The following is a 14,474-nucleotide window of genomic DNA, read 5'->3' as shown; positions in this document are numbered from 1 at the left end:
GGCTCATGCTAAGGAACAAAAAAAATGCAATTACTTTGTTCAGTGTAAGCCACTAACTAGTGGAAAGGATGTAAAGGAACAAATTTGCAAGGAAATTATTGAGAAGTACAAGAATTATAATTTATTTTTTTAATTTATTCTTTCACGGGATGTGGGTGTCACTGGCAAGGCCAGCATTTGTTGCCAATCCCTAATTGCCCTGAACTGAGTGGCTTGCTCGGCCATTTCAGAGGGCAGTTAAGAGTTAACCACATTGCTGTGGGTCTGGAGTCACTTGTAGACCAAGGGTGGCAGATTTCCTTCCCGAAAGAACAATAATGAACCAGATGGGTTTTCACAACAATCAATGATAGTTCCATGGTCACCGTTACTGAGACTAGCTTTCAGTTGCAGATCTATGAATTGAATTTAAATTCCACCAGATACCGTGGTAGGATTTGAACCCACATCCCCAGAGCTTTAGCCTGGGCCTCTGGATTATTAGTCCAGTGATATTACTAGTCTGCCATCATCTCCCCCTGAATCATTGAGTCATTATGACTGGGATAGTCATAATATAAAGGGCAGAGAAGGTTAAGAATCCTAGAGTGTATTCAGGAAAATTTTCTTCAGAATGTTTCCAGCCCAAGAAGAAAGGAAGAAAGGAGGCACTGCTTGACCTGGTCCTTGGGAATGGGGTGGGCCAAGTAGATCGAGTGTCAGCAAGGAAACATTGATCATTATATATAAGGTTTAGGTTAGCAATTCAAAAGGACAAGGAGCAACCCATATTAAGAATTAATTAAGTGGGGGAAGTCAAATTAAGTGGGGTAAGAATGGATCTCACCCAGATAAATTTAAATCAGAGATTAGCAGACAAAACTGTACCTGAACAATGAGCTGCCTTTAAAGAAGAGATAGTTCATGTACAATCATGGTATATTCTCTCAAAGGGGAAAGGTAAGACAATCAAGTCAGAGCTCCCTTGGTGCCCAAAGAGACAGACATTAAGATGAAGTAGAAAAAGTGTGCTTATAATGGATGTCAGTTGGATAGTATGATTGAGATGCAGGCTGAATATAGAAGGCTCAGAGGGGAATTGAGAAAGAAAATTGGAGAAGCAACAAGAGAGTATAAGAAGAGACTGGCAGCTAACGTAAAAGGGAATCCAAAAGTTTTCCATAGGTATTTAAATAATAAAAGAGGAGTAAAAAGAGAAGTGGGGCCGTTTAGAACCAGAAAGGGGATTTGTGCATAAATTACATCTGCCCTTACGAAGGAAGAAGATGCAAGGTAGGTCATGGTGAAAGAGGAGGTAGTTCAGACACTTTGTGTTTAAAATGATGAGGAGGTATTGGATAGGCTATCAGTACTTAAATTTGATCAGGCAGCAGGACCGTATGCGGTGTGAACAAGGGCACTGAGGGAAGTGAGAGTGGAAATGCAAAGGCACTGGCCGTTGTTTTTCAATCTTCCATAGACTCAGGTGGTTCCGGAGAACTGGAGAATTGCAAATGTTACACCCTTGTTCAAGAAAGGGTGTAAAGATAAGCCCAGCAGCTACAGGCCAGTCAGTTTAACCTCAGTGCGGGGGGATAGCTTCCAGAAAGTATAATTTGGGACAAAACTCATAGTCACTTGGGTAAATGTGACTTAATTAAGGAAAGCCAGCACGGATTTGTTAAGGGCAAATCGTGTTTAACTAACTTGCCTTGGGATTTTTGACGATGTAACAGAGAGGGTTGATGAGGGCGATGCTGTTGATATGATATACATGGATTTCCAAAAGTTGTTTGATACAGTGCCACACAACAGACTTGTGAGCAAAGTTAGAGCTCACGGAATAAAAGGGACAGTAGCAACATGGATATGAAATTGGCTTAGTGACAGGAAACAAAGGGTGAACAGTTATTTCACTCAGACTGGAGGAAGGTTTATTGTAGAGCTCCCCAATATATATTCTTCATATATATTAATGACCTAGAGCTTGGTGTACAGGATACAATTTCAAAATTTGTGCATGATGTGAAATTTGGAAGTATTGTGAATCATGAGAAGGATAGTTCAGAACTTCAAAAGGACAGAGACAAGTTGGAGGAATAGGCAGACAAGTTGGAGGAATAGGCTGACAAGTGGCAGTTGAAATTTAATACAGAGAAGTGTGAAGTGATTCATTTTGGTAGGAAGAACGCAGAGAGACAATGTAAAATAAAGCGGGTGGAGGAGCAGAGGGACCTGGGTGTATATGTGCAGAAATCATTGAAGGTGGCAGGACAGGTTGAGGGAGTGGTTAATAAAGCATACAGCATCCTACACTATTATTAGAGGCATAGAGCACAAAAGCAAGGAAGTTATGATAAACCTGTATAACATACTGGTTCAGCCTCAACTGGAGTATTGCATCCTGTTCTGGGCACCACACTTTAGGAAGGACGTGAAGAAATTAGAGAGAGTGCAGAAAAGTTTCACAAGAATGGTCCCAGAGATGAGGAACTTCAGTTACATAGAAAGATTGGAGAAGTTGGGACTGTTCTCTTTGACAAAAAGAAGGTTGAGAGGAGATTTGATAGAGGCATTCAAAATCATGAGGGGTCTGGACAGAGTGGAAAGGGAGAAACTGTTCCTATTGGTGGTTAGGGTCTGGAATGCACTGCCCGAGAGTTTGATGGAGGCAGTGTCAACTGTGGCCTTCAAAAGGGAATTAGATCATTATCTGAAAAGAAAAATTTTTTAAGGCTACAGCGAAAAGGCCGGGGGGTGCCATTGGGTGAATTGCCCCTTCAGAGGGCCAGCACAGACACAATGGGCTGAATGGGCTTTAAAAATTCTATGATTTCATAAATTGCGAGAGCAATACAAGTGCTCACAGATTTAAAAACAGCAAACTTATTTATGCCATCGCCAACATATGTAAAACTCTTGAGGTGGTGATAATGATGAAGACAAGCAGCATGCGTTGTATTGATGTTATTGTTTCTTTCAGATCTTTCTTTGATCACTCCATGCACAGTGCACTGCCTCTGGGAATCTATCTGGCAACAAAGTTCTGGATGTATGCTACATGGTTCTTCTGGTTGTGGACTGATATCCTTTTAAAATTCGGTTTGATCACTTTGTTCTTGAGAGTTTTTCACTTAATGGGATGTGGGGAGGGGAGGTGGGAATGTTGTGGGGGTGGTGAATGCTCAAGTTGCAATTGGGGAGGTGCTATTTTTCCATCTATGTAGGGTTTAATGTTCTGTCCAGCTTCATAACCATTTGGAAGTAAATGCTGAAGATGTGATTTTGTCATTGTCCCCTGCCCTAGTATCTGTCTACATTTTCTACATAACCAACTAACTTGGCAGAGAAAAGACTGAGAATTCATTTTTGCCTGTTTGTGTGGGATGTTGACTTCAACAAGCTTGATGTGAGTGGCTAAAACTGTGTTGTGCATGTGGGAAGCATGAATTATGGGACTAGCTGTTGTGAAGCTTTGTTGTAATGGAAGGGAAGCATAACTTACAACTCCAAACTTTGGCCCCTCATTCTTTAATTCCTTAACATCAAAAAACATCTTCCTGTTGTGTCAGTTCACCTCCCATTTCTTGTCAATAGTGTAGGACTCTTCTACAATTTTGGAAAGTCGTGGAAATCAGACCCAGGGGTCATCAAAGCTACAGAAGAACAAAAGAAGAAGGTAAAGGGAGATGGTGTTTTGCAGTTCCTAAACTGTAAATCCTACATTGTGATCTATGCAAGGATTGTTAGGTCAACACTGAGTCACACTAAAGGTGCCCCCCACTTTCCCCATTAATCGTGCAGTCAAAGTTTGTGTGTGGTTGAAGCGATGAAATATCAGCTCCTGTAATTCATATTCTGTTAAAAGGGGGCATGAATTAACCTTGTCAAAGGGCTAAATTCAACCTTATTTAAAAGCAGATTCCAATTAAAAGAAACTTTATATTTAGTGTTGGGTTATAGTAACATCAGTATTTCATTTGGTTCATTCCCTTTGCATTTGCAGGTAGTTGCAATTGAAGTCCCGGAAATGAACAGAAACCTTTTTTGTTTGATTCAATTCTGTTTTTGTTTAACAAATATTTTAATTACTTCATGTTTAAAAGCCACCAAGCTAACTTTGGAAATACTACAAGTATTTAAGCAACTCCTCACTGTTCTGGCAATGTTTTTTTTTAAAAACTACGTAATTCGTCTAATTACAAAAAGTGATCTTTGCACCTTCATCTCATTGATTGGCTGCCTCCCTAACTGGACTGTAAACTAGTCCTTGTATTAATACAGGAACATTCTGCTCTGTGTTATTCAATATCTTTTGTTTACCATTGTTCAGACATGGCAACAATATCCTTGGCTGACCTACGAAGCTGCTTAGTTTGTATAAGGAGGTTAGTCCGTGATATGCCTAGTGTGTGTGGGAGGGAGGTGGTGGGTATGGTGGAGAATCAGCGACTCCTCACTGCCAAAATTTAAAAGAAATGAACTCTTTTGAGTATAGTATATGAGTAACTTGAGACTTGACGTTACTTAAAATTACATAGAATTGCAAGCAGGTCCCTCAGTCCAATCTGTTCATGTTGACATTTATGTTCCACTTGAGCCGCCTTCCACCGTCTTCCCTTCACCTCCTGCTTATATAGCCTCCCTTTAAGCGGAGACAGTGGTGTAGTGGCAATATCACTGGACTAATAATCCAGAGGCCCAGGCTAATGTTCTGGGGGCAGGAGTTCAAATCTCACCATGGCAGCAGGTGGAATTCAAATGCAATTAATCAATTTAAAAGTCTGGAATTGAAAGCTAGTTTCAGCAATGGTAACAATGGGCAGGATTTTCAGTTAACTTTTGGCTGCTCTCCAAATTATCCCATCTTGTCTGCAGTGATGCCCACCACAGGCGGGACCAAAGAATCCCAGCCCATGAAACTATTGTCGATTGTCGTAAAAACCCATCTGGTTCACTAACATTCTTTAGGGAAGGAAATCTGTTGTCCTTACCCATTCCGGCCTACGTTTGACTCCAGACCCACAGCTGTGTGGTTGACTCTTAACTGCCCCTTGAAACAGCCTCACAAATCACTCAGTTGTAGCAATGAGGAGCAGGCAATAAATACTGGCCTTGCCAGCAAAAAGAATTAAAAAAACATCTGTACCATTCACCTCATTAACTCCCTGTGGTCACTCCTTGGGTGGAAAAGTTTCTTCTGAATTTCCTATTGGATTTCTTGGTAACTATCTTATATTGCTGATCTTTAGTTATGCTCTTCCCCACAAGAGGAAATATTTTCTGTGTCTATCTTTCATAATTTTAAAGACCTCCATTTGGTAACCCCTCAGCCTTCTCTTTTCAAGAGAAAGGAGACCCAGCCTGCTCTCAGCCTCTTCTGATAGCCATACCCCCAGAAGTTTAATATCATCCTTGTAGTTCTTCTTGACACCTTCTCCAGTGCCTCTATATCCTTTTTATAATATGTTGACCAGGACTGCACACAATGCCCTAACCAAAGTTGGATACAAGTTTACCATAACTTCCCTACTTTACAATTCAATTCCTTCAAAAAATAAAGCCGAGTGGCTTGGTTTGCTTTTTTCTAACAGCTTTATTGACATAAGGTTATTGTCATAACCTTGGTGATATGTGTATTTGTATTCCCGGATCTCTTGGTTCCACTATCCTGTTTAGATTCTTGTTACAAATATGGGGCCTCCTTATTTTTCTTGCCAAAATGTAATACTTCGCACTTATCTATGTTAAAATTAATTTGCTAATTACATGGAGTAGGCGTAGAGTGCTTGCGAGGAACAGGTAACTTTGGACCTCTGATTAGTCATTGAGTCATAGAGGTCTACAGCACAGAAAAAGGCCCTTCGGTCCATCGAGTCTACGCTGGTCAAACAAGTACCTAACTATTCTAATCCCATTTTCCAGCACTAGGCCCATAGCCTTGTATGCCATGGCATCGCAAGTGCACATCCAAATACTTCTTAAATGTTATGAGAGTTTCTGCCTCTACCACCCTTTCAGGCAGTGAGTTCCAGATTCCCACCACCCTCTGGGTGAAAAAATTCTTCCTCACATCCCTTCTTAACCTCCTGCCCCTTACCATAAATCTATGCCCCTTGGTTATTGATCCCTCCACCATGGGGAAAAGTTCCTTCCTGTCTACCCTATCTATGCCCCTCATAATTTTATACACCTCAATCATGTCCCCCCTCAATCTCCTCTGCTCCAGGGAAAATAACCCCAGTCTATCCAATCTCTCCTCATAACTAAAACTCTCCAGCCTAGGCAACATCCTGGTAAATCTCCTCTGCATTCTCTCTAGTGCAATCACATCCTTCCTATAATGCGGATTCCAGAACTGCATGAAATACTCTTACACTTAGGGTAGGATCCTCCGATCGGTGAGCAGGGGTGGAGCCCACTCGCCGACTAAAATGACGCGGGATGACTTCGGGTGGAGCTCCCACCATCACCCCACATCACTTCCATTTTCAGGTCGGCAGGGGGCGCAGCCGAGTCAATGGCCTATTGAGGCCATTGAAAAACTAATTAAAGTCATTAATGGACCTGCCCGTCCAACCTTAAGGTTGGTGAACAGGCCGGGAGCCCTGGCAGGCTTCAGAAAAAGCATCAAACCTCACCCATGGCCAAGATGAAGTTCTATGAGGGTATTTAAATTTTTATTAAAGGTTTCAGTAAAAGTTATGGACATGTCGCAATTCATGTGACAGTGTCGCATGAGGGGACAAGTCAGGGAAATTTTTTTATCACTTATATTACAAATTTTAATTCTGAGCCGATCTCCCTGAGGCAGCACTTAGCCTCAGGAGATCTGTGCACCCTCAGCTGAGGGAATCACCTTCCCCCTGCCCGCACAGGGAGCGCATTGCACTTCTTTGCAGACGTCACGCTGGGCCGGCCTTAATTGGTGCACCCCCAATTGGGGGCGCTGATTGGAAGCGCGCCTGCCCACTCCTGCACTCCCCCCACCCCCCCTCCAAGCAAGGGGGGGGCGGGGGGGGGATTTTTCCCTTAACGTACTTGTAAAATGACTTTGGATTTTCCTTTATTTTGCCTGCCAATGTTTTTTAATGCCCCCTTTTTTCTCCTAATTTCCTTTTTAAGTTCCCCCCTACACATTCGATACTCCTCTGAGGCTTCCGCTGTTTTGAGCCCTCAGTATCTGCCATAAGCTTCCCTTTTTCTCTCTATCCAATCCTGTATATCCTTCGACATCCAGGATTCCCTGGATTTGTTGGTCCCACCCTTTGTCTTTACTGGAATATGTTGGCCCTGTACTCTCCCTATTTCCTTCTTGAATGAGTCCCACTGCTCTGACACAGATTTACATAAAAGTAGCTGCTCACAGTCCACTCTGGCCAAATCATGTCTGATCTTATTAAAATCAGCCTTCCCTTAATTTAGACCTCTGATTTCTGGCCCATCCTTGTCCTTTTCCATAACAACCTTGAATCTAACAGAATTATGATCACTATCTGAAAAATGCTCCCCCACTGATACCTCTACCATTTGCCCAGTTTCATTCCCTAAAATTCAGTCCAGGACCACCCCCTCTCTTATAGGACCTTCTACGTACTGGCTTAAAAGCTCTCCTGGATGTATTTTAAGAATGCCATTCTCTCTAAACCTATCACACTATGACTATCCAAGTTAATGTTGGGGAAGTTGAAATCCCCCACTATTTCTATCCTATTATTTTTATACTTCTGAAATTTGCTAACATATCTGCTCTTCTATTTCTCTCTGACTGTTTGGGGCCCTGTAGTACACTCCCAACAATGTGATTGCTCCTTTTTTGTTTTTCAGTTCTACCCATATGGCTTTATTTGAGGAGCCTTCTAAGATGTCATCCCTCCTTACCACTGTAATTGATTCCTTGATCAATATTGTGATACCCCCTCCTCTTTTACCTCCTTCCCTGTCTTGTGTGAAGACCCTTTCTCCTGGAATATTGAGCTGCCAATCCTGCCCTTCTCTCAACTATGACATCATGTTAATTTGTGCCATCAACTCATCTGCCTTATTCGTCAGACTCCTTGCATTAAAACAAATACCATCTAACCTTGCCAAACTCCCTTGTGCTTTAACTGGCCTATAATTTCAATGCCTTCCAGACTCACTTGCTCTCTCTTCTAATTTTGGCTGTGCATCTCCCCTTGCTGAATCTCCTCTCAGGATCCTATCCCCCCGCCAAGTTAATTTAAACCCTCCCCAACAGCACTAGTAAACCTCCCCACAAGGATGTTGGTCCCCTTCCGGTTCAGGGCAACCCGTCTGTCTTGTACAGGTCCCACCGCCCCCAGAAACGGTCCCAATGTCCCAGAAATCTGAAGCTCTCCCTCCTGCACCATCTCTCCAGCCACACATGCATCTGGACTAACCTCCTATTTCTATACTCACTAGTGTGTGGCACTGGACGTAATCCAGAGATTACTACCTTTGAGGTCCTGTTTTTTAATCTGTTTCCTCGCTCCCTAAATTTTGCTTGCAGGAGCTCATCCCTCTTTCTACCTATGTCGTTGGTACCAGTATGTACCATGATCTCAGTCTGTTTGCCCTCCCCCTTTAGAATGCCCTGCAGCCGTTCAGTAACATCCTTGGCCCTGGCACCAGGGAGGCAACATACCATCCTGGAGTCACATCTACGGCCGCAGAAACACCTGTCTGTTCCCCTTACTATCGAGTCTCCTACCGCTATTGCTCTTCCCCTTTTTTCCCTCCCAGCCCTGTGCAGCTGAGCCACTCAGTGCCATGAGTGTGGCTGCATCCCCAGAGGAACTGTCACTCTCACCGTTTTCCAACACAGAAAAACGGTTCTCAAACGAGATGCTCCCTGGGGATTTTCTTGCTACCTGCCTGACATCTTTCTTCTGACTGATGGTCACTCATTCCTTCTCTGTCTGCACTTCCGTAAGCTGTGGGGTGACCATGTCTAAAAACGTGCTATCCATGGACCCCTCAGCCTCGCTGGTGCACCTCAGTGTCTCCGAAACTCGGAACTCAAGTAGCTGCAGCTGGTGGCACTTCCTGCTCACGTGGTCAGTCAGAGCGCAAGGAGCGCAAGGATTCTTGTAAACTTTCCACCACTGAAGGATTTACTCACCTAGTGAACGGATCAATTATAGACTAATTGATAGAAATTGATTGCAATTGTTAGTCACTTTGCCTCTGAAAGATCGTGGGTTCAATTTTCACTCCAAAGACTTGAGAACATAATCTAGGCTGAAACTGCAATGCTGAGGGAATGCTACACAGTCAAATAGCGCTTTCTTCAACCGCTCCTTTTAAACCCGCAACCATTACCGCCTAAAAAGCAAGGGCAGCAAACACACGGGAACACCACCCCTTGCAGGTTCCCCTCCAAGCCACTCACCATCCTAACTTGGAAATATATTGCCGTTCCTTCACTGTCATTGGATCAAAATCCTGGAAGTCCCTCCTTAACAGCGCTGTGCCACCTTCTCAAGGGCAATTAGGGATGGCCAATAAAAATGCTGGCTGAATCAGCAGCACCCACATCCCATAAAATAATAAAATAGGGTGCTATCTTCCTAAAGAGATGGTCATGCACACTAGGAGCTGGGCATAATATAGAATATATAATATAGAAACATAGGATAGTACAGCACAGAAGGAGGCTATTCATTCCATCGAGTCTGTGTCGGCTCTTTCAAAGAGCAATCCAGTTAGACCTATTCCGCTGTTGTTTCCCCATAGCCCCTACACTCTACAGTTTTCTGTCCTACAACAATTCATTCAATTGCCTTTTGAAAGCTACCATTGAATCTGTATCCACCATCCTATTGGGAAGTGTATTCCAAATCCTAACTACTCATTGTATAAAAAAAATGCTTTACCTCATGTAACCTCTGGTTGTTTTATTGATAACTTGAGATCTGTACCCTCTAATATTGACCCTTCAGCAATTGGAAACTGTTTTTCTCTATTTACTCTATCTAAACCCTTCATGATTTTAAACACTTTTATTAGACCTCCTTTAGGCGTCTCTGCTCTAAGGAGACCAACCTCAGGTTCACAAGTCCATACAAAAACTAATTCCTCATCGCTGAAACCATTCTGATAAATATCCACCCTCTTCAAGGCCATCACACCCTTCCAAAAGGGTGTGCCCAGAATTGTTTAGCTTAAACCTATTTAAAACATTACTTCAGCCCCAGTGGAAATAACTGAATCTCACCATTAGAACCAGCACACCAGCAAAAGTTGCTTTCATTCCATCAGTCAGTGGTAGATTACTTCAGGGAAGTGCTGCACTTTCAGAGATGCTGTATTTTGGATCAAACATTAAACTGAGGCTCCATCTGCCGGTGATCTAAACAGTAACTCAAGTCCCTCATCTCTGGAACCATTCTTGTAAATCTTTCTGCACCCACTCAAATGTTTTCACATTCTTCCTAAAATGTTGTGCCCAGAATAGGACACAATACTCCAGTTGAGGCTGAACCAGTATTTTCTGAAGGTTCATCATAAGTTCCTTGCTTTTTGTACTCCATGCCTCTATTTAAAGAGCCCAGGATCCCATATGCTTTATTAAGCATTTTTCTCAACCTGCTCTGCCACCTTCAATGATTTGTGCCCCCTCTGTTCCTGCACCCCTTTATTTCATATTGCCTCTCCTCATTCTTCCCACCAAAATATATCACCTCACACTGCATTAAATTTCACCTGCCATGTGTCTGCTGATTCCACCAGGCTGTCCATGTCCTCTATCCTTCTCACAGTTCACAATTCTTCCAAGTTTTCTGTCATCTGCAAAATTTGAGCTTGTGCCCTGTACACCCAAGTCCAGACAGCAAAGTAGAGAAACATTCCAATTTTTGTCAGTTTTGATAGGGCGAAGGAGAGATCTCAAGCCAAAATTGGCAGAAGGACCAGTGGTCATCATGATGACCATTACAGGACAGCATTGAGGTTCATAAGGAAACTGAGGTCATAGATCATAAGAAATGGGAGCAGCATAGGCCATTTGGCCCATCGAGCCTGCTCTAACATTCAGTAAGATCATGGCTTGTCTGATTGTGGCCTTAACTCCCTGTCCTGCCTGTCCCCATGACCCTTAACTCATTTTTCGACTAAAAATCAGTCTAACTCAGCCTTGAATATGTTCAATGACCCAGCCACACCCTCTCTGTGGAAGAGAATTCCAAAGACTAACGACTCTCTGAGAGAAGAAGTTCTTCCTCATCCCTATCTTAATTGGGAGACCACTACTTTTTAAACCCTGTCCGCTAATCCTAGATGCCCCCACGAGGGGAACGGCCTCTCAGCATCCGACCCGTGAAGCCCCCTCAGAATCTTGTAGGAACATAAGAGCAGGAGTAGGCCATTCAGCCCCTCAAGTCTATTCCTCCATTCAGCTAGATCATGGCTGATTATTTTTCCTCGCTATCCCCATAGCCCTTGATGTAATTTTTAAAATTTGTTCATGGGATGTGGGCATCACTGGCTTGGCCAATGTTTATTGCCCATCCCTAATTGCCCTTGAGAAGGTGGTGGTGAGCTGCATATGTGAACCGCTGCAGTCCATGTGGTGTAGATACACCCACAGTGCTGTTAGGGAGGGAGTTCCAGGATCTTGACCCAGCAACAGTGAATACATTTCCACGTCAGGATGGTGTGTGGCTTGGAGGGGAACTTACAGGTGGCGGTGTCCCCACCTGTCTGTTGCCCTTCTTCTTCTAGATGGTAGTGGTCGTGGGTTTGGAAGGTGCTGCCTAAGGAGTCTTGTTATGTTCCTGCAGTGCATCTTGTAGATGGTTCACACTGCTGCCACTGTGCATTGGAGGTGGAGGGAGTGAATGTTTGTGGATGTGGCACCAATCAAGTGGGCTGCCTTGTCCTGGATGGTGTCAAGCTTCTTGAGGCAAGTGGAGAGTATTCCATCACACTCCTAACTTGTGCCTGACTTGTAGACAGTGGATATACGAACAAGAGGAACAGGCAATTCGGCCCCTCGAGCCTGCTCTGCCATTTAATAAGATCATGGCTGATCTGATAGTAACCTCAAATCTGCATCCTGCCTGCCCCCAATAACCTATCAACCCCTTGCTTGCCAAGAACCTATCCACCTCTGCCTGAAAAATATTCACTCTGCTTCCACTGCCTTTTGAAAAAGAGAGTTCCAAAGCCTCACCACCCTCTGAGAGAAAAAAATTCACCTCATCCCCATTTTAAATGGGCAACCCTTTATTGTTATTGTTAAACAGTGACCCCTAGTTCTAGATTCCCTCACAAGAGGAAGCATTCTTTCCACATCCACCCCGTCAAGTCCCCTCAGGATCTTATATGTTTCAATCAAGTCGCCTCTTGCTCTCCTAAACTCCAATGGACACAAGCTTAGCCTCTCCAATATTTACTCATAAGACAGCCCACCCATTCCAGGTATTAATCTGGTAAACCTTCTCTGAACTGCTTCCAATGTATTTACATCCTTCCTTAAATAAGGTGACCAATACTGTACACAGTACTCAGATGTGGTCTCAGTGGTGCTCTGTATAACTGAACATGATCTCCCTCTACTTTTGTATTCAATTTCTCTTGCAATAACTGATGACATTCTATTAGCTTTCCTAATTACTTGCTGTACCTGTATACCAGCCTTTTGCAACTCATACACTAGGACGCCCAGATCCTTCTGCATCTCAGGGCTCTGCGATCTCTCACCATTTAGCTAATATGTTCAAAACCATCTGAAGTCAAACAGCCTCCAAATCAAACTGCTGTTCCAAGTTTCTTCTGTGTGCGCTCTCTGGACCCCTGTTGTTAGACATCAGCCCAGTTTCTGTTCTCTTGTTTGTTTAACTTAGCTACAACAGTCGTAAAACTCTCATGAGAAATGCAGGCACCTTTCAAAGTGAAACTAAAACTTAGCTTGACCTCTTCCTAACATACAGATACAGAAGTGCAAATCAAACTTAAACTTTAAAGCTAAAACTCATTCCTAACACCTACGAATACAAATATAACTTACTTAAACTATCTCTATTTCCTAACTGTTTCTGGTCTTTGGTAACCCCCCCCCAGGACGTTGATAGTGGGGGATTCAGCAGTGGTAATGCCGTTGAATATCAAGGGGAGATGGTTAGATTCTCTCTTGTTGGAGGCGTTCATTGCCTGGCACTTGTGTGACACGAATGTTACTTGCCACTTGTCAGCCCAAAACTAGAATATTGTCCATATCTTGCTGCTTTTGGACATGGGCTGCTTCAGAAATCTATCAATCACTTGTGCATTATCAATTACTGAGCTTCCAAGCCCTCTGTTGTAGAGAATTCTAAAGATTTACCACCCTCAGTTTCGAAATTCCTCTTCATCTCAGCCCTAAATGGCTTATCCCTTATTCTGAGACTGAGTCCTCTTGTTCTAGAGCCCCAGCCAGAGGAAATATCCTTTCTGCATCCCTGTCGAGCCACAGAGTCATAGAGGTCTATAGCACAGAAAAGGGCCCTTCAGCCCATCGAGTCTCTGCCAGTCAAACAAGTGCCTAACTATTCTAATCCCATTTTCCAGCACTAGGCCCATACCCTTGTATGCCATGGCATCGCAAGTGTACATCCAAATACTTCTTAAATGTTATGAGAGTTTCTGCCTCTACCACCCTTTCAGGCAGTGAGCTCCAGATTCCCACCACTCTCTGGGTGAAAGAATTCTTCCTCACATCCCCTCTAAACCTCCTGCCCCTTACCTTAAACCTATGCCTCCTGGTTATTGATCCCTCCACCAAGGGGAAAACTTCCTTCCTGTCTACCCTATCTATATCCTTCATAATTTTATCCACCTCAATCATATCACCCCTCAATCTCCTATGCTCCAGGGAAAATAACCCCAGTCTATCCAATCTCTCCTCGTAACTAAAACTCTTCAGAAAAAGGCAACATCCTGGTAAATCTCCTCTGCACTCTCTCTGGAGCCCCTTAAAAATTTAGTAAGTTTCAATAAGACCCCTCATTCTTTTAAACTCTGGAGAATACAGGCCCTGTCTGCTCAATCTCTCCTGATAGGACAGTCTCGCCATCCCAGGTGTTCTGACCACAGCCGGTGTTAATTGTTGTGCAAACCAAATCCTAGAGGGAAACTTGGCTTACAGATCACAACCTTTATTTTTGTATTCTAATAATGAGAAGAAGACCTCCCGATCTCAGCAGTAAGAGGTCCACTAACACATTTGGGTTTTTAAAAGTTGAAAGTATAAGTTTTATTAAGAAAAATAAAAGAAAAGCTAAGTACACAAGATTACAGTTACACAATTAAGATTAGCCTTACAAAACATTCCCCCAAAACTCTCTACTTGGTCTAACTCACGATTAAACACCTTCCAGGCAAATATCCCTTACAGATATTTAAATATGGAATCCAGTAACATCACACAAGGCAGACTGCTGGAGCTTCGATAAAGGTGTGCCACCTGACTTGTACCTTCTTCCACTTTGCTATGGAATTCCTTTCAGAATAAA

General features: G+C 43.2%; 1 protein-coding gene across 2 annotated transcripts in view; it reads left to right on the top strand.

The window, feature by feature from the left end:
* zdhhc17 (zinc finger DHHC-type palmitoyltransferase 17) overlaps nucleotides 1–14,474 on the top strand; it is a 135,084-nt gene that overhangs the window by 99,920 nt on the left and 20,690 nt on the right. For both annotated transcript variants that reach the window (XM_041216281.1, XM_041216280.1), the window contains exons 10-11: nucleotides 2,963–3,063; nucleotides 3,534–3,658. In XM_041216281.1, the coding sequence (XP_041072215.1) occupies nucleotides 2,963–3,063; nucleotides 3,534–3,658 (226 nt within the window). The remainder of the gene's footprint in view (nucleotides 1–2,962; nucleotides 3,064–3,533; nucleotides 3,659–14,474) is intronic.

This window comes from Carcharodon carcharias, chromosome 21, assembly GCF_017639515.1.
Source record: "Carcharodon carcharias isolate sCarCar2 chromosome 21, sCarCar2.pri, whole genome shotgun sequence".
NCBI classification, from domain to species: domain Eukaryota; kingdom Metazoa; phylum Chordata; class Chondrichthyes; order Lamniformes; family Lamnidae; genus Carcharodon; species Carcharodon carcharias.
Note: the sequence above shows the minus strand (reverse complement) of the source record. Positions and strands in the feature narration are given on the sequence as shown.